This window comes from Macrotis lagotis, chromosome 4 (assembly GCF_037893015.1).
Source record: "Macrotis lagotis isolate mMagLag1 chromosome 4, bilby.v1.9.chrom.fasta, whole genome shotgun sequence".
Taxonomy (NCBI): domain Eukaryota; kingdom Metazoa; phylum Chordata; class Mammalia; order Peramelemorphia; family Peramelidae; genus Macrotis; species Macrotis lagotis.
In genome coordinates this window covers 211,731,871-211,756,960 of record NC_133661.1, presented here as the reverse complement: position 1 = coordinate 211,756,960, position 25,090 = coordinate 211,731,871, and the positions used below count along the sequence as shown (strand labels likewise).

The 25,090-nt window shown below is 34.3% G+C and overlaps 1 protein-coding gene across 5 annotated transcripts in view; it reads left to right on the top strand.

The window, feature by feature from the left end:
- The window catches only part of SCFD1 (sec1 family domain containing 1), a 125,153-nt gene that overhangs the window by 70,464 nt on the left and 29,599 nt on the right, over positions 1 to 25,090 (top strand). For all 5 annotated transcript variants that reach the window (XM_074235390.1, XM_074235391.1, XM_074235392.1 and 2 more), the window contains 2 exons: positions 4,672 to 4,768; positions 17,111 to 17,181. In XM_074235390.1, the coding sequence (XP_074091491.1) occupies positions 4,672 to 4,768; positions 17,111 to 17,181 (168 nt within the window). The remainder of the gene's footprint in view (positions 1 to 4,671; positions 4,769 to 17,110; positions 17,182 to 25,090) is intronic.

The following is a 25,090-nucleotide window of genomic DNA, read 5'->3' as shown; positions in this document are numbered from 1 at the left end:
CAATCTGTTCTAGATCCACTGTCATTACATTGTAATCACCCCATTGTGTCCATAAGAATATGACACGTCTATGTCTCTAAACTAATATATGATTATTGTTTGTCCTTCATTTTCAAAGAGAATCAATAACATCATGGGGGTGATATCTTGACTTGCACATGAATTGAATTTAAGTGAGGCAGAGTTGCACGAACTTGTTAGCCTCACTCTCTCTTCCAGAGTCATCAAAGTCCAATGGCAAGACAAATCAAGATGATTGATGATGGCCCACGATGCATTGGATGACCTTGATATCTTCATTGTCTGACCAAACTCTAATCATTCCACAGTACCTGCTTCAGTTGCCTTCATGGCCTTTGGAACAAATTGTTCTCATCTGCCTATTCTGTTGTGGGAAATCTTCCTGTGCATGGGGTAGATATACCCCTAACAAGTTTGAGACCTTTTAGTCCATCTGTCAAAACAGTGTTCTGGAGTGTGGCTGTTGTGCATGCTACAGCTTCTTGGAGTCACAGATAACCCTGTCTAAAAGAAAATATATGGCAAGAGCATATGTGGATTTATAGTGAACACTGCTTCAATGGATGTTTGCAGTCTGTCATTTTGGAAATTGATCATAGAATTTTAATAAGAACCAAAGTCAATCAAACTCTAGTTGCCTTGTTTCCTTTTGTGAAGGTTGTTACTTTTATGTTCAATACAGAGAGATTTCTTCTTTCACAATGATTCCCCAAGAACTAGAATCAGAGAGGTTCAATAATTTCTTCTGCAAGTTTCTTGACTACCCTGAGTTATAGTTTAAGGTTAGAGATCGGTGACTTGAACTCAGGAATGGGATTTTATTGCTTTCTTGCCATCGCTTCACATATTGCTGGATTTTTTTCTCTATGATTGCCAAAAAGGCTAAACATCCTATTTTGTTGTATTGAGAGGTATAATGTCCAAGAATGAGGTAATAATCCCATTGTTATCTGCCTTTGGCTGGCTACAGCTGAAACATTGGATTCAATTTTGATTGCCATGATTGTAAAGTAGTCATCAGAAGGCAACCAAGATGAGGAAAGGTCTTGAATTTCTGCTGTCTGAGGAGAAGGAAGAAAGGACTGGAGAAAGACAACTCAGAACAATATGATATTTATCTTCAAGTATCTGAAGAACCAATTGAGGGTTTAGAATTCTTATATTAATAACAATCGTGTCATTATTATATGTAGTAATGATATATGATATGTAATATGTTGGATAAAAACCATATTAGGAGCAATGGGAGATGCTAAGAGATTTGATTCAAAGAAAGTTTACAGATTTATTTAGGAGAAAATTGCAAAGTTTGATGTAAGGAAAGACTTGCTAACTATTAAACTTTTTCAAAAGGAAATGGGCTGCCACTGGAAGATAGCGAATTCTTTCTATTTTAAAAATTTGGGGGGCAGCTAGGTGGCACAATGGATAGAGCACCGGCCCTGGAGTCAGGAGTACCTGAGTTCAAATGTGGCCTCAGACATTTACTAATTGCCTAGCTGTGTGACCTTGGGCAAGCCACTTAACCCCATTACCTTAAATTTTTTTAAAAAAGTAAAAAAAAAAATTATTTCTGAGCATAATGCAAACAAAATAAGTAATTCCAAATGCAGAAAAAGAGGATTATAAAATTTCTTCTTCTTTTTTTTTTTTTTGCAAGGCAAATGGGTTAAGTGGCTTGCCCAAGGCCACACAGCTAGGTAATTATTAAGTGTCGGAGACCGGATTTGAACCCAGGTACTCCTGACTCCAGGGCCGGTGCTCTATCCACTGTGCCATCTAGCTGCCCCTAAAATTTCTTAAACATATTAGGTTACTTTTATTTTTAAGTGTATAATAAAATTAGTTTATAACTTTCAAAGACTGTCTGTGATTGTTTCTAGCCTTTTCATCTGCATGTTTTTTCAGATCAGTGGGGTTTTTTTGTCTTTTTTTTAAAGTGGGCCTGATCTCAGCTCCCTCCAACTATTCCCACCATTGAAAGAAAAACAAAATGTTAACAAATTTTTTTCAAAGAAAACAAATTTATTGATTCCCTTTCATTAGAGGTCTTAGAGACTAGATAATTATATCAGATATTTTGTAGTGAAGATTCTTTTTTCAGATATTGGTTGAACTAAATGATTACTAAAATTCCTCTCTGCTTTAAAAATCAGTGATACAGTTTTTCTTCTGTTCTTCTTGTGCTAATCATTCTCCTTCAGAAAGAAAACAGAAATTAAAAAATAGAAGTTTGGTAGTTTCTCCTATCCATCTTCCTGTGTATATCAGGCAGAGAGACTCTATGCCTTCCTTGATCTTCCTCTTACTGTCTTACTGTCTCCCTAAGAGTATTGGGGGGGGGGGGGCAGGAGGACCAATGCAATGGGGTTAAGTGACTTGCCCAAGGTCACACTTACTAGCTGTGCCAGATTTGAACTCAGGTTCTCCTTACTCCAGGCCTGGTGCTCTATCCACTGTGCCACCTAGTAGCCCTTCCTCCTAAAAGTTTTAATCAAAAAAGTAAAAGCTTTCAATCTGATATGCTTTTTGTAATATTTTAATACTTAATATCATAGCTCTCTGCATTTCATAAAATTGGGAAAATATTGGAGAAGTGAATTACCTAGATTTAGTGATCCTTAACTACAGAACTCAAAAGATCCCAAAGTAGTCATGTTTGTGAATTAACAGTAAATTACACCTGTAGCTTATTAGCCTCTATTTGAAATTAATGGAAAACAATATATGAAGGTCCCTTTATTTCTTTTAAAATGAAATCAGCCTAGAAATCAAGGATCATCTCTGTATTGATGACTCAGAAACTTTTTTTGTTCAGTCTAGATCCCTTTCCCATTCCTAACCCTGCATTTCTAATTAACCTGTAGAGAACTTTACCTGGAAGTTCCAGTACCTTAAGATGTGACATGTCGAAAATTGAACCATTTTATTTTCACCTAAAATAAGCTCTTTCTTTTTATTTCTTTGATTCTGATCGTTAAACTATGATTAATCTGGAGATGCAGCTTCTCCTTGAGGTCTTTTCTTGAACTCTCAAATGGAAATCTTTTTCTTTATTAAAAAAATTAAATTTTCTTTTTTGAAACAAAACAATCAACAAACATTTCACTATACAGGAACAAATGATGACTTAAAAGACATGATAAAATGTGTTTCCCCATCTTTTGACAGACAGAGAAGGTACTAGAAATGCAGGATGAGATCCATTCTCTGGTATGGCTTGATTCATTTGGTTTGCTTGATTCCCTCTTCTTTCTTGATTCATATATAATACATGAAATCTTTCTTTGATCTTAACAGCACTCTCAATTACTTTACATTCCTTGATCCTAAAAAAAAATACCTTTTTAAAAAAGAATTCTCTTCATTTTGCAGCCCCTCCCCACTAGGGTTTTCACATTTATTAAGTACTTATTTTGTGTAACTATCTATATATTACACACACACACATATTATGTGTGTACATAGGTCATTCCACCTCATGCTGAAGAAGATAAGTAACCAATAAAATATAGTCTTTACCCTCAAGGATTCCACAGAAGAGTTAGAGAGCCCAAAAGTTACGTACGCCAAATAGAAATTAAATACATAAAAGAGTTGTTTGCAACTGGAGGAAATTAGATAAAATCAGGTAGAACATGATCCCAACCTTGATTTGAACTGTGGGGAATAGTTACCTGGATACCCCAAGCTTGGGGAATGGTTTGAATAAGAACATGGAAATGAGTCAACATAAACTACCTTTAAGGATACAAGTTGCCTAGTTTTGCCAAATCACAGGAGTATATAAAGAGAAGTAGTTCAAATATGATTACATGCAGAAGTTGAAGTCCAGTTACAGAGGGTCCAGTTACAGAGGAACCTTCTGGATTTTGAGTAGTAGAGGGACAGAGTCACAGTACCATATTAAGATTGTTCTGACAGTAGTGTGGAGAATGACATTAATATTGCAATAGGAATCTGTTATAGTACTCCCAAGTGAGAGAGAATAATATGAACTAGTACATGGCAGTGAAGATTAAAAGGATATAGATTCTTCAAAGATTATATTCAGTAGAAAGTTGATAATGATATTTAATTATTGTTTGGTTTCTTTTTTTTGGTGGTTTCTGTTTGGAATCATGAGTTCCAAAGTTACCATACAAAATGGTAGATTTATCTTCTCTATTATCTAAGGATTAAAAGCCTTTAAATAGGAAAATTACCGGGGGGGGGGGGGGGGGATTTCTATAGACTCCTTTGAATTTGTAGGTTTCTTGTGAAAACTTTTTGCACATTATATTATATATGTGTGTATATGTATGTATATATGCAAGTATGTAACTTTCATCTCCTTTAGATGGCATGGCTACATTTCAGCATGCCTATGAAAAAAGAATATTTATTATTTGTATGCCAGTAATTAAAGATAAACCACCATTTACTTAATTGCAGCCAGTTTTTCTATCTTTGCTGTGTGTGTATATCTTAAAACTCTATCAAAATAAAAGTATTCAGTCTTATAGTATTAAATGTGAGGTCAAAATTATCAATGAAGAAGTATTTTTAAAAATGATCAAGGAAATATTAAGAACTTTTGTAGACCTGCTAGATTATATCTAGTATGCTTTTCTAATGTAAATTACTTTTTCATGCTTTTTGTTGGAATAGACTCGAAAGCTTGATGTGTATTTTGAGTATGAAGAAAAATTAATGAGCAAGACCACTTTGGACAAATCTCTTCTGGACATGATTTCTGACCCTGATGGTAAGTACCACAAATCTGGATAATAGCTCAAAATGGATTGAACCCACTATTTAAATAGGCCCATTCTAAATAGAAGTTAGATGACACATTTGCCATTGTAAAACTACCATTGTTGTTTTGAACTTTCATTTCTGTTTAATTCAAATTTTCTGTTCCTGTAGTACTTGAACATAATTTACTAATTTTTTTCCCCCTCTCATATCAGGAATCTTGCTCTTTTTCAGTTAATTTTTGTGAGGAGTCTGTGAAGGAGTGAAATATCCTTTTTTTGTTGTTTGTTTGGGGTTTTTTTTAGGTTTTTGCAAGGCAAATGGGGTTAAGTGGCTTGCCCAAGGCCACACGGCTAGGTAATTATTAAGTGTCTGAGGCCGGATTTGAACCCAGGTACTCCTGACTCCAGGGCCAGTGCTTTATCCACTGTGCCACCTAGCTGCCCCTGAAATATCTTTTTGAATTTTGGGAGTGAAATTATGTGATTGGACTTATTATGTCTTTGGTATCACATAAGTTATCTCATCAATATGTTAGAGAGGAGGGGTGGCTAGCTGATGCAGTAGATAGAGCACTGGCCCTGGAGTCAGGAATACCTCGGTTCAAATCCGGCCTCAGACACTTAATAATTACCTAGCCGTGTGGCCTTGGGCAAGTCACTTAACCCCATTGCCTTGCAAAACTTAAAAAAAATATGTTAGAGAGGAGCATCAAGGTGTAATGGTTATTCTTGACTGACTAGAGTATTTTAGAGTATTTTTTTTGTTTTTGCAAGGCACAGGAGTAAGTGACTTCCCCAAGGCCACACAGCTAAGTAATTATGTGTCTGAGGTTGGATTTGAACTCAGGGCCTCCTGACTCCAGGGCTGTTGCTGTATCCACTGTGCCACCTAGCTGCCCCTTGACTAGAGTTTTATCAAAGAAAATCTGCAGGTCAAACCCAGATGCCAAGTAAGAGCTGAGATGACCTGTGACATTCCAAAAGTGTTTAGATGCCATTTTTACGGCCTTGGACAACCATGACAATCATGAAAAAAAGAAAAATTAAATTTGTTTCCCATAAGTTTTGCCAAGACCTTGAGTTATCAGGTTAAGGTCCCCAAGATCTAGTTAGTGATTGAAGAATGAGAGCTATCCAGATAATGTAATTTTGTGATTGTGGGGATATATTTTCCCTTCTTTTAACTTGTTATTTGCCCTATTGCTTTGTAATTCCACTGTCTAATTTCACTATGACTTGATAGCAAGCAGAAATAAGTGAAGAGTAAATGAAGAGTTTGTTTGCTTTTGGGGGATAAAAGCCTATAATATCAGGATAAAATTTTTAAGCTATGACCAGTTCAGATTCATCCAAATGTAACTGGCATGGGGCTTAATTATTGTTGTTCATTTATTTAAAAAAAAAACTCTTTGGGTTTTGTCATTTTCTTCTTTTAATTCATTTTGACTTGCCCATGGTAACATAGTAAGTATCTGAGGCAAGATTTGAATTCTGGTCTTTCTGATTCTAAGACTGGGACTCTATTTTGCCACCTAGCTTTGTGACAAGTCTAAATATGTCTTTATAAAATCCTTAATATTCAGAATTGGAGCAATTAAATCTTAACATATAAACTCAATTATTATAAATTCAGTTATATTCAAAGTTTCTTGGAAAATTTGCTATTCAAAGGAATCTTTCAAAGTAAAATATCTTTTTAATACAAATAACCCCTTAGTTTTTCTGTTATGTAAGTTGTCATTATAAATTACAGAAAGGCTTATATATATTTTATAATTTATCTTTCTAATTATTGTCTTCACTTAATGGATTATGTCTTATGAAGGATTTTAAAATATCAATGACAATCTTAAGATTATCAGCAATGTGGAATTTTTTATTTGAAAATAATATATGAAGTAAAGTTTGGACATTGATTTTTTAAAAAAACTTTTAAACTTTTGGAAATTTCATGCTACATTTGCTACTTAGATTTCAAAAAAGCTAGGATTTTTTTAAAAAAGATAATTACAGGGGCGGCTAGGTGGCGTAGTGGATAAAAAGCACTGGCCTTGGAGTCAGGAGTATCTGGGTTCAAATCTGGTCTCAGACACTTAATAATTACCTGGCTGTGTGGCCTTGGCAAGTCACTTGACCCCATTACCTAGCAAAAAAAAAAAGATAATTATAATCCTAAATCTTTTGAGATTGGACCTTTTTTCTGGTAAAATATGAAAATGTAATCTAATGTTCTGTCCTAAGAATAATCCTTCACTTTATGTATGTAACAAGATATTATAGTGATAGATTTAGAAGTGATAAAAGAGGAGCAGCTAAGTGGTGCAATGGATAGAACACCAGCCTTGAAGTTAGGAAGACCTGAGTTCAAATCTGGCCTCAGATACTTAATAATTACCTAGTTGTGTGACCTTGGGGAAGTCATTTGACCCCCATTACCTTGCAAAAACAAACAAAAAAAGAAATGATAAAAGACATCTAATTAAATCCCCTTACTTTACAACAGAAACAAGTTCTCAATAGTAGTGAAGAGTAGAGGATTCTAGCCCAGGTTCTTGGAATCTGAATTCCCAAAACACTTTTCCTCTGTGGTATGCTCTCTTTGATGGCATAATAGCCAATAAGTTACTATGTTGTTTTAGAAAGAAATCATATCCTTAAGGAAGAAAAATAAAGTATAAGAGATAGCAGAATTACATAATAAGATAACTCCATAATTCTTTCCCTGAATACAGATGGTATTCTCTACCTCAGATAGTCCCAAATTGTCCTGGATTGTTGCACTGATGGAATGAGTAAGTCCCATCAAGGTTGATCATCACCTCCATGTTGCTGTTAGGGTGTATAATGTTCTTCTGGTTCTGCTCATCTCACTCAGCATCAGTTCATGCAAATCCTTCCAGGTTTTCCTGAATTCCCATCCCTCCTGGTTCTAATAGAACAATAGTGTTCCATGATATACATATACCACAGTTTGTTAAGCCATTCCCCAATTGAAGGACATTTACTTGATTTCCAATTCTTTGCCACCACAAACAGGCCTACTATGAATATTTTTGTATAAGTGATGTTTTTACCCTTTTTCATAATCTCTTCAGGGTATAGACCCAGTAGTGATATTGCTGGATCAAAGGGTATGCACATTTTTGTTGCCCTTTGGGCATAGTTCCAGACTGCTCTCCAGAAAGACTGGATGAGTTCAGAGTTTCACCAGCAATGTAATAGTGTCCCAGATTTCCCACATCCCTTCAAACATTGATTATTACCCTTTCTGGTCATATTGGCCAGTCTGAGAGGTGTGAGGTAGTACCTCAGACAGAAACAGTAGTATTTTCAATGTTTTCCTTTACCTCATTCCTTCTTCCCCCCAAATTCTGCTAAAATGTTCTGTCAAAGATTACTGGTATCTTCTTGCTGCCAAATCAGAAAGGCCTTTCTCATTCCTCATTCTCTTGCTGTCATAGCAGATGTTAAGTATTGACAAGTGTTTCATATTGGATTTATTCCCTTTTGTTGATTTTGAGGTACTATGCTTTCCAGGGGTTTTCCTCTATAATTCATTCTTTAAATTTTCTTTCTTGGATTCATTCATTCCCAACCATTTGCCTTAATTTTTTTGTCACTCAGGGTTTTATCTAAAAGCTTTTCTCTATTTTTCTTGGGTACTCATTTAGTTTCTCAGCTGTAGCCACTATTTCTATGTAAATATTTCCCAAATGTAAACATTCAATCCTTTTTTTCTCTTAAATTTCAGACCCATATCTCCAATCACTGACAGTATATCACTTTACTTGAATATCTTTCAATACTTCATACTCGTCACTCCAAATCATGTTTATTGTCTCTGAACCTTCTTTCCCAACCAGATTTCTCCCCCCTTTTAACTTTTTTCTTGAGCAGGTACATTAGATGCTACCTGAAAAATGATTCTAATGTGAGCAATTTGCATTAAGATGTTGATTTTTCTGTTCCCTAATAAAAGGGGAATGAGCAAAAGCACACATTGAAGGACCTTTAAGTTTTAAAAATCATACCAAAAGGACCTTTAAATTTTAAATTTGCAGAAGGAAATTTTGCCCACCAGAATTAACTCCAAAGTAAATAATATGCTGGATTTACATTTATCTAATTAAATTCTTTATTATTTAGTAGCAATTTATATATAGATCAATAGGATTTTTTTCTTATATTATGAATCAAAGAGATTTTAATTCTTACAGAAATGTCTCATGCTGGGAAAAATTATTTTGTATGTTTTTATATTTTATTAATAATTGTATTGTGTATATGTAGTGTTTGGATAGATACATATGTATATCTATATAAATATACAGAATGAGCAAGAGAGGATAAGTGAGAAAGCCAGAACATATGTATACTAGCATTATAAAATATTCATATGTTCTGGTTTCCTCACTCATCCTCTTTATTAGTATCTGATATTTGAATAACTCAAGAACTACATTTGAAATAGCATTTGTGAAGTCTTAACATAGAATCAACAATTTCCATAGTAGAGATAGCTGAATAACAGCAGTCAGAGATGCTGTTATCATTCAACTTCATTTTCATAGGGTAAAATTAGGCATAACAAAGTACTTATTGCCCAGATTCTGATTTTTTAATTATTAATTCTCACCCCTCAAAGACCCCCCCAAATGCATAATATGAATGTAGAACATTATTTTATTCAGTCTGAGGTCCTGAAATAATTTTATTTTCCAGTTGTCTGCTGAGTTTGTCAAACCAAATATTTCTTTGGTTTCCAAGTGGCTTTTGATCTTGTTATTAGACATGTTTATTTTTATAATTGTGATGAAATTAGGAACTGAAGTCCTATAATGAAGAGTTTTGCCAATGTAACAGTAGAATATAGGACCCAGAAGCTTTTCTGAGTTTTGAACTAAAAAAAGGGGAAGGTTCATTTTGAGAAAATGATTATTTATTTCATCTCAGCTTAACTTTGGAAGCTATTAAATTTTTGTTGGAAGCTTTTTCATTGAACTAAAGACACAAATGTAGGTTTTTGTCTTTACATCTTATAAAAATTGTTACCCCAAAGATATTTTTAGAAAGTATCTGCTGAAAAATATCATTTTGATAACATAGAGAGTAGTTCTCTTTTAACTAAAAATGCATTTGAACTTTGAATAATTTCGTGTGTGTGTGTGTGTGTGTGTGTGTGTGTGTGTGTATGTGTTCTGTAACTTAACCTTTAAGATCCACTGAGAGATGCTATATAGAGGTCAATACATTTTTCATTTAAATATTTTGTAGCATTGTCCAATAAAGATATCCTACTATGATATCTTCTTATGGGTGGCATGAAAGTGATTCTAGATTTCTTAACAGTAATAGGAACAAAACAGAAACTCTGGCAGGTCCTTCCAAGCTGGAAAAACTTCAGGATTTGATTTTTAGTAATGAACCTAAAGAAAGATTTAAAGTCAATAGTTTGGTTTAATGATTTAGTCATATACATACATATATATAAATAATAAACACACACATAGATATACATATATGTATGTATTAGAACTTACTGGCCATAGGTGCTGAATTCAGCCAGAAATTATCTGGGCTTGGAATCTTTTACACAGAAAAGTATATTACTTCATTTAGTTTTGATGAGTAGATAATTTTTTTGTTTTTTTTTTATTAAAGATATTTGAGTTTTACAATTTTCCCCCATCTTGCTTCCCTCCCCCACCCCCACCCCACAGATAGCACCCGTCAGTCTTTACTTTGTTTCCATGTTTTACCTTGATCCAATTTGGGTGTGATGAGAGAGAAATCATATCCTTAAAGAGAATAGAATTCTCAGGGGTAACAAGATCAGACAATAAGATATCTGTTTTGTTTTGTTTTTTCCAAATTAAAGGGAATAGTCCTTGTACTTTGTTCAAACTCCACAGCTCCTTATCTGGATACAGATGGTACTCGATGAGTAGATAATTTAATGCTTCTTCATGTTGGTCTTAAATTCGTTTTCTAGAAGGATTTTTTTTAATGTTAGAGGATTATTTGGTGGGGGTGAGATAGGGGTGAGGAGAGGGTGATAGAGATGGTTTTGGACTTCTTTATTGTATTGTAAATGCTTTTTTATGGTGACTTCAAAATGTTCTTTGTTTCCTAAGGTGCCTGGTTAACATGAATCTTAAGTGTGTGATAGAGGGTGCTAGTAAGAATTTTATTGCAGGCTTTATCTAATTTGTTTAGATTTGAACTTGATGCCTGTGGCAAATATCTTGAACTGAAGATTATAGAGAACACTGAACTTTAGTCTTTTCCTTTTTCCCCAGTGAATTTCTGGCTTACATAATTGGGGAAAACAAAATTAACTTCTGTGTAAATCTCATTACATTTGCTGTGAGTTTCCTTTTATCTATCTCACTTGGCTTAGATTCCTTCTGCCACAATATCCTCTCCCCTTCTGTCTCACAAAGTGAAGTGACCATGCTTTTAAACCAAACCAGTCCTTGTACATGAACAAATAATCTTCTATTTCATTCTCTTCAGTGGATTGCTCACTCTTATCTTACCCACTCTCACTTTATCTTTGGCTTCTTTCTGTCTACTTAATTCTCTACATTATGACATCCAACCTCATCATTCAACTGAAAATGTTCTCTCCAAAATTACAAAAGATCTCTTAATTGCCAAATCTGATGATCTTTTCTCAATCCTCATCCACTTTCACATTTCAATAGCTTTTAACACTTTAATATAGCCTTTAAATCTCTTCTCTTACACTTTTTTTTCTCTGTAGTTTTTCAGAACACTACTCTCACCTAGTTTTTCTCCTACCTCTGACTACTTCTCAAACTTCTTCATGGACTTTTTATTTAGTTCACACCTACAAAACTTCATTCAGAGTCTTACAGGGCTTTGTCTTGTTTCCTTTCTTCTTCTCCCTCTGTAGTATTTCATTTGCTGATCTCAGATTCCATGGATTCAGTTAACATCCCTATATTGATGATTCTTAGAGCTATTTATCCAATCATAGCCTCTTTTGTGAATCTCCAGGCTCACATCTCTAACTGCCTAGTAGGTATCATGAACCAAAAGTTCAGTGACATCTTAAACTCAATGTATCCCAAGCTGAACTCATTATCTTTTCCCTAAAAAAACCTTCTTCTTCCCCTTCAAACTTTTATAAAACTGTGTTATAAAAACCATCCCAAGACCATAAACTCTCGATATCATTCCCTACTCCACTTCTCACTCCCCCATATCGATTCAGGTGCCAAGGCCTCTCAGGTTTGCTTTTGTAACATTTCTCACATGCACACCCTTCTCTCTTGCTGCTGCCTCTTAGGTGCCAACCCTCAGCTACTCATGCCTGGACTATAACTACTGAATGATTGACCTGCCTCAAATTTTTCCCCCCACTCTAGTCCATCTTCCACTTAGCCTTCAAGGTGGTTTTTGTTTTTTTACAAGGCAGTGAGGTTAAGTGACTTGCCCAAGGTCACACAACTAGATAATTATTGTGTCTGAGGTTGGATTTGAACTCAGGTGCTCCTGACTCCAGGGCCAGTGCTCCATTCACTGCGTCACCTAGCTGCCCCTCAAGGTGGTTTTCTTAAAGTACAAACCTAACCTTGAAACCACCACCTCCAGACTCGGTAAATTCTTGTCATTCCCCATAATCTCCAGGGCCAAATATAAAACCCTATTTGGTGTACAAAGTCCTTCATAGCCTAGCTCCTCTCTTCCCCTCCCCCTCCCCAACATACACCTTTCCAGAATTCTTATAAACATACCATATACTCTCATAAACCCTCCCCCATCTCACCCCCAGCCCTCTCTCCTGTTTCTCTCTCCCCCCACTTTCTCTCCCCTTCCCCTTCTTTCCCTTCCTCCCCCTTCTCTTTATCTCTCTCTCTCTCTCTCCTTGCATCCTTAATGTTCCTCAAACAAGACACTCCATTTCCCAATTGATCATTCTGTCTTCCTCCACAATAAGTAATTTTGTTATTCAATCATTTCATTCATGTCTGACTCTATGTAACCCCATATAGATTTTTCTTGGCAAAGAGACTGAATAGTTTGCCACTTCCTTCTCTAGTTCATTTTATAGATGAGAAAACTCAGGCAAACAGGGTTAAATGGAATAAAAGGTTAACATGTTTCAAATATATCAAATCAACAATACATTTAATGGTAATTCCAAGAGATCAGAGAAAGGACTGAATAGAATATAGCAAATTATCAGCAGATAAGGAATTCTAATTCTTAAATATTTATTAATTAAGATACTAATAGCTAATAAACTTTATCATTCCTTACCATATACATGGTTCATTCACTTCTAAATTCATATTTTATTGCTATTCAGGCATTTCCCACTCTTCATGATCCCATGTACTTTTCTTTCTGTCTGTGGGGTTTTCTTGGCAAAGATACTGGTGTGGTCTGCCAGTTTCCTTCTCCAATTCATTTTACAAATGAGAAAAGTACAAACAGAGTTGAGTGTTTTGCGCAAAGTCACAAAGAGCAAGTAAATGTCTAAGGCCAGATTTAAACTCAGGAAGATAAATTTTCCTGATTTCAGACTTGATTCTCTATTCACTGAGCCACCTAGTTGCATCCTAGACAGACGGGTTAAGTGACTTACTCAAGGTCATACAACTAGGTAAGTCTCTGAGACCAAATATGAACTCAGGTCCTCCTGACTCCAGAGTTGGTACTTTATCTATCTAGCTGCCCTGTAATTCACATACCTTTGTACATAATGATAATTATATATACCACTTTAAGGTTTATAAAACACTTTACAGGTTTTATTTAAAATGCACAAAATTCGTAATTCCATAAAAGATTAGGGGGGGCTAAATAGGTGGTGATAGACTCTGCTACTGTGACGTAGAGAATTTAGAAAGATTTTTAAGAGCCTTGGTTCCATGTAAGATAGAATCCTTTCTCTCCAAAATCCTATTACACTTCTATCTTTTATTGAAAAAAGAAAGAAGGAACAACTAGCTATTTAGCTTTGTTGGATTATCCATTATCTGTTCTCTCTTTGGAGTTTCTGTCATTTTGTATGTTATCCTGCTTCTCAAGTTCAGGGATGTGGGAGGGAATTGTGTCTTGATACCTTTCTTTTCCTTATCTCAGTGAACAGTTCTAGCTTAATATATAATGAAAAGTCATTAGTGGTCTAAGTTTCTTCTTCCTCATTCACTACTGAGAAGCATGAAACCAGTGGGAAAGCTCAGTGCTTCCCTAGATGTATCAAATGAATAGTCTTTATGTTTAAAAATTAGTTTGTGTCCTGGTGTTTCCCTTTAGCCCTGCCCCAGCTTTAACTTCTCCACCCAATAATTTTTACAGCATTGTTTGGTCATTGTGACCCCTTGGTGGCACAGTGGATAGAGCACTGCACCTAAAGTCAGAAAGACCGGAGTTTAAATTTGACTTCAGATTAACTGTGTGACACTAGTCAAATCATTTAACCCTGTTTGCCTGAGTTTTCTCATCTAAAATGAACTAGAGAAGGAAGTGGCAAACTATTCAGTCTCTTTGCCAAGAAAAATCTATATGGGGTTACATAGAGTCAGACATGAATGAAATGATTGAATAACAAAATTAGTCATTGCGGAGGAAGACAGAATGATCAATTAGGAAATGGAGTGTCTTGTTTGAGGAACATTAAGGATGCAAGGAAAGAGAGATAAAGAGAAGGGGGAGGGAGGGAAAGAAGGGGGGAGGGGAGAGAGAACCAGGAGAGAGGGCTGGGGGTGAAATGGGAGAGTGTTTATGAGAGTATATGTTATGTTTATAAGAATTCTGGAAAGGTGTATGTTGGGGAGTGGGGAGGGGAAGAGAGGAGCTAGGCTATGAAGGACTTTGTACACCAAATAGGGTTTTATATTTGGCCCTGGAGATTATGGGGAATGACAAGAATTTACTGAGTCTGGAGGTGGTGGTTTCAAGGTTAGGTTTGTACTTTAAGAAAACCACCTAGAGGGGCAAAGTCACAAAGAGCAAGTAAATAGGAGACGCAGTGAATGGAGCACTGGCCCTGGAGTCAGGAGGACCTGAGTTCAAATCCAACCTTAGACACAATAATTATCTAGTTGTGTGACCTTGGGCAAGTCACTTAACCTCACTGCCTTGTAAAAAAACAAAAACCATTTTGAAGGCTAAGTGGAAGATGGACTAGAGTGGGGGGAAAAATTTGAGGCAGGTCAATCATTCAGTAGTTATAGTCCAGGCATGAGTAGCTGAGGGTTGGCACCTAAGAGGCAGCAGCAAGAGAGAAGGGTGTGCATTTGAAAAATGTTACAAAAGCAAACCTGAGAGGCCTTGGCACCTGAATCGATATGGGTGAGTGAGAAGTGGAGTAGGGAATGATATCGAGAGTTTATGGTCTTGCCATGGTTTTTATAACACAGTTTTATAAAAGTTTGCTACTGACATTAGCTAGCCCAGCTCCCTTGGGGCACATGGCCTGGACATCACCAAGATAAGATGCCTGGTTTCATGAAACTTTAAAAGTTGTTCTCAGGGGGCAGCTAGGTGGCGCAGTGGATAGAGCACTGGCCCTGAAGTTAAGAGTACCTGAGTTCAAATCCGGCCTCAGACACTTAATAATTACCTAGCCGTGTGGTCTTGGGCAAGCCACTTAACCCCATTGCCTTGCAAAATCTAAAAAAAGAAAAGAAAAGAAAAAAAAGTTGTTCTCAGTTTGGCTAAAAACAATAATAAAATAAAAGTCATTCTGTAAAGTTTGGGAGATAATAACCTATCTACAATCTTTCTCTAGTGGATTTGGCATTTAATATAAATTGAATAGCAAATGTCTTTGTAGTGCCTTTATTCTTATGGTACAAAAGGAACTACATAGCTGGAAGTTACACTTGAAAGCTATTAAACTATTTAAGTTCATCAACTTTGACAAGTTAGACCAAGAAATACTTTCATCTTTGTGATGGCCGTGATAAAGATCTGAATAAAATTTAACTCGAAAACATATTACTTCATATTTGTACCATCTATCCCAAATGTCTTGTCTCTTTCATAGGGTCACAAAAGAAACTTTTGGTGAAAAAAAAAATATCATGAATATCACCTATATGTACACATATATTCATAAAGGCAAATTTAAATATCTATTTGTTTAGAATTTGGGGGGGGGGGGTTGAGTGCCTTTTACTAATCACTTTTGTTGTTGTCTTACCCATTTTGAAATTTTAGTACCAAATTTATTGATCCATCCAAATTTCATAAGAAAATAAAATCGAAAGCTTCATGCCTTAATTCCAGAAGGAGAATGCGTCAGATAAATATTAAGAAAATCATTTTTCATATGTGTACATTTGATGTGAAAGAAGGGGGGTCACAATTGTGTCAACTCCACATATTCTTGCTAGTATTTTTTTTTTTTTTTTGCAATAATGATGGTTGTCTGGGGGGGGTGCAAGGGAGGGTATGATTCCCATGATTCCAAGGGAGAGTGAAGAGATGGGAGAAAAGAATGCAGAATTAATCCAAAGAAGAATGTTTGAATCCTGGTTACCGGCCATGAAACCATGGGAACCTTGTTTAAGCTTACTGAGCTTCACTTTTCTCATCTATATAATTGGAATAATAATGCTTATGTTCTTTACATTATACATGGTGAGTTGTAAGATTGTGCTCTTCTTAAAGTACTACATGAGTATGAGGTATTTATTATTGATAATTCTCAATGCTATTTTGGCATTTTTAGTGGATTCAGTGTAATTGCTTGTTTTGTTTAAGATTATTTGAGATTGTACCTTTCATCTGTTCTTTGTCATTTTTTGTCATATTCAAGAGGAAGGAAATTTTTTCATTTTTTTTTTCTTAGTTGTTGATGGCTCATCATCATCTTCTGAAAGGAAGTTTCTTTTCCCTTATCTTAAAATAAAATAGTAAGATTTAGTGTATAGATACTTCTAATTTTAATGGAAGCATTTTTTTGTCATAAAGGAAGGAAAGTTCATTCATGAAATGTCTTTTTATATTTAAGTTGATGAATTTATTAAGGATGTACTTTAGAGTGATAATACTTAAGTGGTAATGAATGACAACTTCATTCATTTGGTAGAATTTTCTAAATCCCATTTCAATTTATATAGAACTGAGTCAGAAATCACCTAACACGATTTTAATTTTAGCTCAATAAGCTATTTTCTATGTTACTTATGTCTGAAGCCGTTATTTCTTTTGTTCTATTTACAAATATTTGGAATTTTTATTTGTATCTGTAATTTTTACCTTCAGATAAATGTTTATAGCCATCTATTACAATATGGAGGTAGCTATATATGAGGTATTTGTTGGTTTTATTTTTTTTAAACTAAATTCATATTTTCCCTATACAGCAGGAACTCCCGAAGATAAAATGAGACTGTTCCTTATCTATTACATAAGTGCACAGCAAGCCCCCTCTGAGGTATGTTGTTTGTATTTTATTTTGAAAAAATCTTGTTTGTAGAATAACTGCTGCCAACCGGAGTTTCACAAAAAAAAGAATAAAATAACTATCTATTGCATTCCTTTCATTAAAAAAAAGAAACCTTTGGTAAGATTTGATGTGAAGATACTTCTAATTTTTATGGAAGCATTTTTTTTTTGTCATGAGGGGAGTAAAGCCCATTCATGAAATGTCTATTTTTTTAAGTTCTTGAAATGTGAACATAATTCTTAGGAAAGAAAAACTCTTATAAGAAGATATTTTCCAAGTTATTGAAATCAAATTTTTCTTGCTACTGTTTTTGACAACTAGTTAATTTTCTAAGAAATGTGGGTTAACTCTAGTATCTCATTAAACAGCAACTGTATACTTAAAATATAATTTTCTATCCACATTCAGCCATCAAACATTAGTTATTTTTCAAGCATTGAGAATGCAAAAAAAATATGAAAAAATTTCTTAATCTACAAGTATCTTGAAATTCCATTTTTTAATGTTATAAGCAGTTGTACTTTTCCCTTTCCCCAATGAAATTTTTTTTGAGGTGACCATTAGAAAATTTTCCAAGTAAATAAAATTTTAGAAATAATGTCTCAGACTTCTGGTCAAGATGACAGAGAGAAGCCAGGCACTGTTTTAAGCTCTCCTGACTTTCCCTAAGAACTAACATGAACCAAGCCTCTTAACAGATTTTTGAACCACAGAACCCAGAGAAGAATCGGGGAGAACATCTACCAACAAGGTTTGTTATAGTGGAGTATGGGCAAGCTAGGGGCAAAGACCCAGTGCAGGGGCAGCAGGATGAGGCCAGGGGACTGATCTGATAATAGCAGCAGAAGCGTTTGCTGAGTGCATGGAGGACAGGAGAGCTCCAGTGAGGTGGCCAGACATCTATCCAGTCAACTCGACTGGTCTGGAAGACCTGGCCTGTGAGCCCCTGTGTTTTTAGCTGAGTCCTTTCCCTCCCATTCCTTTGGGAGAATTGTGGTGACTTTCTCCAGAACAAACAGCACATACCACTACCCCCTATTGTTTACAATTTGCTCCAAGGCTCAGGTGTCAGGGCCCAGCTCTCATTGTTCAAGGACAGCCCAGATTCAGACTTGCTTCCCCCCATCCCCATCCTCCCAGGCCTAGGGAGTGAGCACTATTCAACATCACAGACAATCTAGCAAAAGTTTCTGACATCTCCTACAGGCCAACCCAACTGAGTGACCCCCTGAAGTGATCAAAGCCTCTAGGGATCTCAATACACAGAGTCTGTGAACCAGCCCCTCCACCAGCACAAGACCCTAGGAAAAGGACCCAAAATGAAGAAAGACCAGAGTAAGGGGGGGTGGGGGGTGTCTATTGAATGTTATCCTGAAGAAAAGGATCCTAACTCAGAGAGGACCGGAGCTTCAGAGGAGAATATAAATTGGAGGGCAATAAAGTGTCAATAATTACAACTTTAAATGTAAATGGGATGAACTCTTCCCAAAAAAGGAAGTGGATAGCACAGTGAATTAAAAACCACAATCCTACAATATGCTGTGTATAAGAAAGTCATTTGAAACAAAGAGATATAAATAGAGTAAAAGTAAAAGGGTGGAACAGATTATGCCTCAACTGAAGTGAAAAAGGCAGGGGGTAGCAATCCTTATCTCAGAAAAAATAGCTGCAAAAATAAATCACATTAAAATAATTAAGGAAATTAGATCCTCCTAAAAGGTACCATAGATAATGAAGCAATTTCAACACTAAATATGTATGTATGCACCAAGCAGTATAGCATCCAAATTCTTAGAGGAGAAGTTGAATGAATTACAGGAAGATATAGTCAGCAAAACTCTACTGATGGGAGACCTCAATCTCCCCTCTCTCAGAATTAGACAAAGCTAACCATAAAATAAACAAGAAAGAAATTAAGGAGGTAAATAGATTTTTGAAACTATAGATATGATAGACCTTTGGAAAAAATTGAACAGGAATAGAAAGGAATATACCTTTTTTTCTGCAGTACATGGCACCTATACAAAAATAGACCATGCATCAGAGTATAAAAAACTAATAATTCAGAAAGGCAGAAATATTGAATGCATCCTTTTCTGATCATGATACAATAAAAATCACTTGCAATAATGGGCCATGGAGAGATAACTCTAAAACTAATTCAAAACTAAATAACCTCATTTTAAAGAATGAGTGGATCAAACAACAGATAATAGAATCAATTAGTGATTTCATCCAAGATTATGACAATAATGAGGTAAACATTTACATGAATAAAATAGAGAAAGAGAAAATCAATGAACTTAGCATGCAACTAAAAAAGTTAGAGAATAAACAAAAACCTCCAATTTAACCAAATTAGAAAGTCTAAAAATCAAAGGCAAAATTAATAAATTAACCAAAAACAAGAAAACTATTGAATTAATAAATAAAACCAAGAGTTGGTTTTATGAAAAAAAAATCAATAAAAAATAAACCTTTGGCTTGATAAAAAAACTAAATTACTAGTATCAAAACCACCCATAAAGTGGAAATTAAAGTTATAATTCAGAACTATTTTGTCCAACTGTATGCCAATAAATTTGATCACCTACAAAAATATAAACTGTCCAGGTTACATGAAGAGGAAATTAAATACCTAAATAACTCTGCCTCAGAAAAAAGAAATTCAATAAACCATCAATGAACTCTATAAGGAAAAAAATCTCCAGGGCCAGATGGATTCCCAATTGAATTCTTTCAAACATTCAAGGAGCAATTGGTTCCAATTACTTATAAATAGTTGGAAAAATAGGTGAAGATAGAACTCTGCCTAATTTCTTCTATGACACACCAATATGGTGCTGATTCCTAAACCAGGAAGATTCGTAATAGAAAGAAGATTGTAGACCAATTTTCCTTAATGAATATGGTTGCAAAAAGCTTAACTATAATATTAGCAAAGCAACTACAACAAGTTATCACTAGGATAGTACACTATGATCAAGCAGGAATCTGGAAATTCGGGGTTAGTTCATTATTAGGAAAACTGTGAGCATAATTATATCAATAACCAACCAGCCAGAAATCATATGATAATTTCAACAGATGCTGAAAAAACCTTTGACAAAATACAGCATCCATTCCCATTAAAAATACTAGAGAGTATAGGATTAAATGAATTGTTACTTAAAATGATAAGCAGTATCTGTCTGAAACTATTAACAAGCATTATGGGTTTAAGCTAGAAGCATTCCCAATAAAATCAGTGGTGAAACAAGGATGACTGTTATCACCACTACTATTCAATACTGTATTAGAAATGTTAGTTTCAGAAATAAGAAAAGAAAAAGACATTGAAGGAATTCGAACTGGGAAGGAAGAAGCAAAACTCTCACTCTTTGCAGACGACATGATAGTATATCTAGAGAACCCTAAAAAATCATCTAAAAAAAACTACTGGAAACAATTAGCAACTTTAGCAAAGTTGTGGGATATAAAATAAACCTACATAAATCGTAGCATTTCTTTATATGACCAAAAAGATACAGAAGCAAGAGTTAGAGAAATCTTATTTAAAATAGCATCAGATAACATGAAAAACTTAGGAGTCTTCTGCCAAGGCAGATTTAGAAACTGAAAACAGCTATAAAACTTTTCACTCAAAATCAGATCTAAATAACTGAGCAAATATCAACTGCTCATGGATAGGCTGAGCTAATATAATAAAAATGACAATTCTACCTAAATTAAACTATAGTCATATGAAAAATTGCTCTAAATCATTTCTGATTAGAGAAATGCAAATTAAAGCATCTCTGAAGTACCACCTCACATCTCTCAGATTGGCCAGTATGACCAGAAAGGATTATGATCAATGTTGGAGGGGATGTAGGAAATCTGGCACACTAAAACATTTTTGGTGGAACTATAAACTCATCCATCCGTTCTGGAGAGCTATCTGGAATTATGCCCAAAAGGTAATAAAAATGTGCATGCACTTTAATCCAGCAATACCACTACTGGATCTGTGTACATAAATATTCATATCAGCTGTTTGTAATGGCAAATAATTGGAAATTGAGGAGATGTCCATCAATTGAGGAATGACTGAATAACTTATGGCATATGTATGTGATGGAATGCTATCATTCTATTAGAAATTGGGAGAGATGGAATTTCAGGGAAGCCTGGAAAAACTTGCATGAATTGATACTGAGTGAGATGAGCAGAACCAGAACATTGTAAACCTTAACTAAACATTGGGTGATGATCAATCTTGATGGACTTGCTCACTCCATCAGCACGATAATCAGGGACAATCTTAGGGGATCTGTGATGGAGAATACCATCTGTATCCAGAGAAAGAATTGTAGAGTTTAGACAAAGACCAAAGGTTATTTTTAAAAAGTCATCTTAAATATTACATAATTGTGCTATCTCTGATATTTTCTTTATTCAGGATATGTTTTTTCGCTCAACACATTCAATTTTGATACATACCTATCATGGAAACAAATGTAAAGACTATCAGTGCTTATTCTTATTTTCTTTGGAGTTGGGTTGAAGAGGGAATAACATACATCTGTATGCCTTAAAAGTCTTCTAAATTTATAAAGAAATAGGACAAATAGACAAGAGAGGGACTTTTAGAAGAGTACTTAGATCAAGAAGCGGGAAGGTTTGGCCATGGAGTCTATAGTATCTTGAGTTCTAATTTGACCTCAGACAGACATTTACTAACTAACTGTAGTACCTAAGACAAGTCATTTAACTCTGATTGCCATAAGAAGAAAGAATAGGAGGGGTTGAGGGAGATCATCAGGGAGTGATTCTTAAAGGTAGGAGGATAAGAGGAGAGAATAAGGGAGGTATTCTTTAAAAGGGTTCTTAATTAGGAAAGTAAAGAGAAGGATAATAGGAAAAAAATAGGATGGAGGGAAATATACAACTAATAACATTTTGAATGTGAATGGGATGAAATCATAAAATGGAAACAGTAGAAGGGATTAAAAATCAGAATCTAACAATATTTTCTTTACAAAAGAACATTTAAAAATGAGAGCTACACACAGTTTAAAAAACAGGATTGAAGTAGAATTTATTATGCCTCAACCAGGGTAAATAAATAGACATCTCAAAGTTAAAACTTATGATAAAAGATACTTTAGAAAATGAAGCAGTAACATTACTAAGCTGATATGTACCAAATGCTCTAGTAGGTAAATTTTTAAAGGAAAAGTTAAATTAATTTCAGGTGGAAATATAGGGTACTAAAATAGTTGGGTACTTTAACCTTCTCCTCAGAATTAGATAAATCTAACCAAAAAAATAGATAAGAAAGAAGTTGAAGAGATGAATAGAATCTTGAATAAGGTAGATATGATAGCTATCTGGAAAGAATTGAATGAGAATAGAAAGGCATATATAGTACCTTTACAAAAAAATTTGACCATTTATTAAGGCACAAAAACTTAAATGCTAAAAAGCATGAATATTAAATGCATTCTTTTAAGGTCACAGTGTAATAAAAATTATATTCAATATAGAAACAGAAACACAGATTAAAAACTAATTAGAAACTAAACCTCTTAAATAATAGGTGGGTTAAAGTACAAATATAGAAGCAATAAAAATTTCATTAAAGTGAATAATAATAATAAGACTACATTTCAAAACCTATGGATACATCAAGAGTAGTAATCAGGAAAATTTATATCTCTAAATACTTACATCAATAAAATAAAGAACAGACCAATGAACTGAAAATACAGTTTTAAAAATTAGAAAAAAAAAATTTTAAATCCCCAAGTAAATATCAAATTGGAGATGTTAAAAATAAAGCCAAGATTAATAAAATTGAGTATAAGAAAATCACTGAATAAGTAAAACTAGTTTGTTTTGTGGGAATAACATAATAAAACTGATAAAACCATTAATATGATTAGAAAAAAGAAGAAAACAAAATCACTGATACTAATAATAGAAAGGGTAGACATACCACTAATGAAGATAAAATCAAAGCAGTTATAAATAATTATTTAACCCAAGTATATGCCAATAAATTTAAATAAAATGGAAAAATATTTACAGAAATAAAAAATGACTAAGTTAACATAAGAGAAAATAAAACTTTTTTTCAAGGCAAATGGAGTTAAGTGGCTTGCCCAAGGCCACACAGCTAGGTAATTATTAAGTGTCTGAGGCCGGATTTAAACTCAGGTACTCCTGACTCCAGGGCCAGTGCTCTATCCACTGCACCACCTAGCTGCCCAAAACTAAAACATAAAAATCTAAAATAAATCTATTTTAGAAAAAATAAATTGAACTGACAATAAATTAACTTCCTTGGAAAACAACTTTAGGACTACATGAATTTATGAGGGGATTCTACCAATCTCTTTAAAATTAGCTAATTCCAATATTAAATAATTTGGAATAAAAATCAAAGGAGTCTTCTTATAAAGCAATTATGGTACTGATACCTAAACTAGAAAATTATAGAACTATTTCAATAATAAATATAGATATAAGCATCCTAAATAAAATACTAGGTAGAGGGGCAGCTGGGTAGTGCAGTGAATAGAATACCAGCTCTGGACCTGAAGTCAAATCCATCCTCCCACACTTAATTACCTAACTGTGTGACCTTGGGCAAGTCACTTAACCCCATTACCTTACAAAAACAAAAAAAGTGGTAACAATAATTTTAATAAAGTAGCAGGATACAAAAATAAATTCATATATATCAACAACAAAACCCCACAAGAAGAGATAGTAAGAGAAACCCATTTAAAATAACTGTAGATAGTACAGTACTACCTAGGTGTATACCCAACCAAAAAAAAAAGAACTGCATGAAAATAATTATAAAACATTGTTTATACAAATAAAGTAAGAGTTTAGATAAGTGGAGAAATATTAATTGTCCATGGGTGGGCAGAGTCAATATAATAAAATGAAAATTCTACCCAAATTAATCTATTTATTCAGTGCCATCCTGATTAAATTACCAAAAATGTATTTTCCTAAGCTTGAAAAAAAAATAATTCATGCAATTCATTTGGAAGAACAAAAGGTCAAGATTATCAAAGGAGTTAATGGGGGTAAAAAAATAAAAGGTTTAGCCTTGTCAGGTCTTAAACTATTCTATAAGGCATATTATCTGGTACTAGCTAAGAAATAAAAAGGTAGATGAGTAGTATATAATAGACATAGAATATACATTATAGTAGCCTTGTGTTTGGGATAAGAATTCAATATTTGGTTTAAAAAAAATTGTTGGGGGAAGCTGGAAAGCAGTCTGGCAGAATTTGTGTCAGATCTTACACCAGTTACCAAGATAATATCAAAATATATGCATGATTTAGGTATAAAGGAATTTATTCTAAGAAAATTAGAGCATTGAATATATTGCTGTCAGACTTATGAATAGGAGAACAATTTATTAATAAGCAGGAGTTAGCATTGTGAGATATAAGATGGATAATTTCAGTTGCATTAAATTAGAAAGGTTTTTAAAAATGTAGCCAAAATTTGAAGAAAGACAGTTGGGAGAAAATTTTTATAGACAATTTTTCAGATAAAGGTCTCAAATATATAAAGAACTTTGTCAAATTTACAAAGAATCCAAGCCATTCTCCAATTAATAGATAGTGATAGTGTGTGAACAGGCAGTTTTTTGATGCAGATATCAAAACTATATGGTCATATGAAAGAATGCTCTAAATCACTATTGATTAGAGAAATTCAAATTAAAACATCTTTGAAGTATCATCTTACACTTTTCAGATTGGTTAAAATGATAGAAGGGGAAAGCTATAAATGTTGTGAGGCAATATGGAAAAATTGGGACACTAATTCACTCTTAATGGAACTGTGAAATGATTTAGTGATTTTGGAAAACAATCTGGATTTG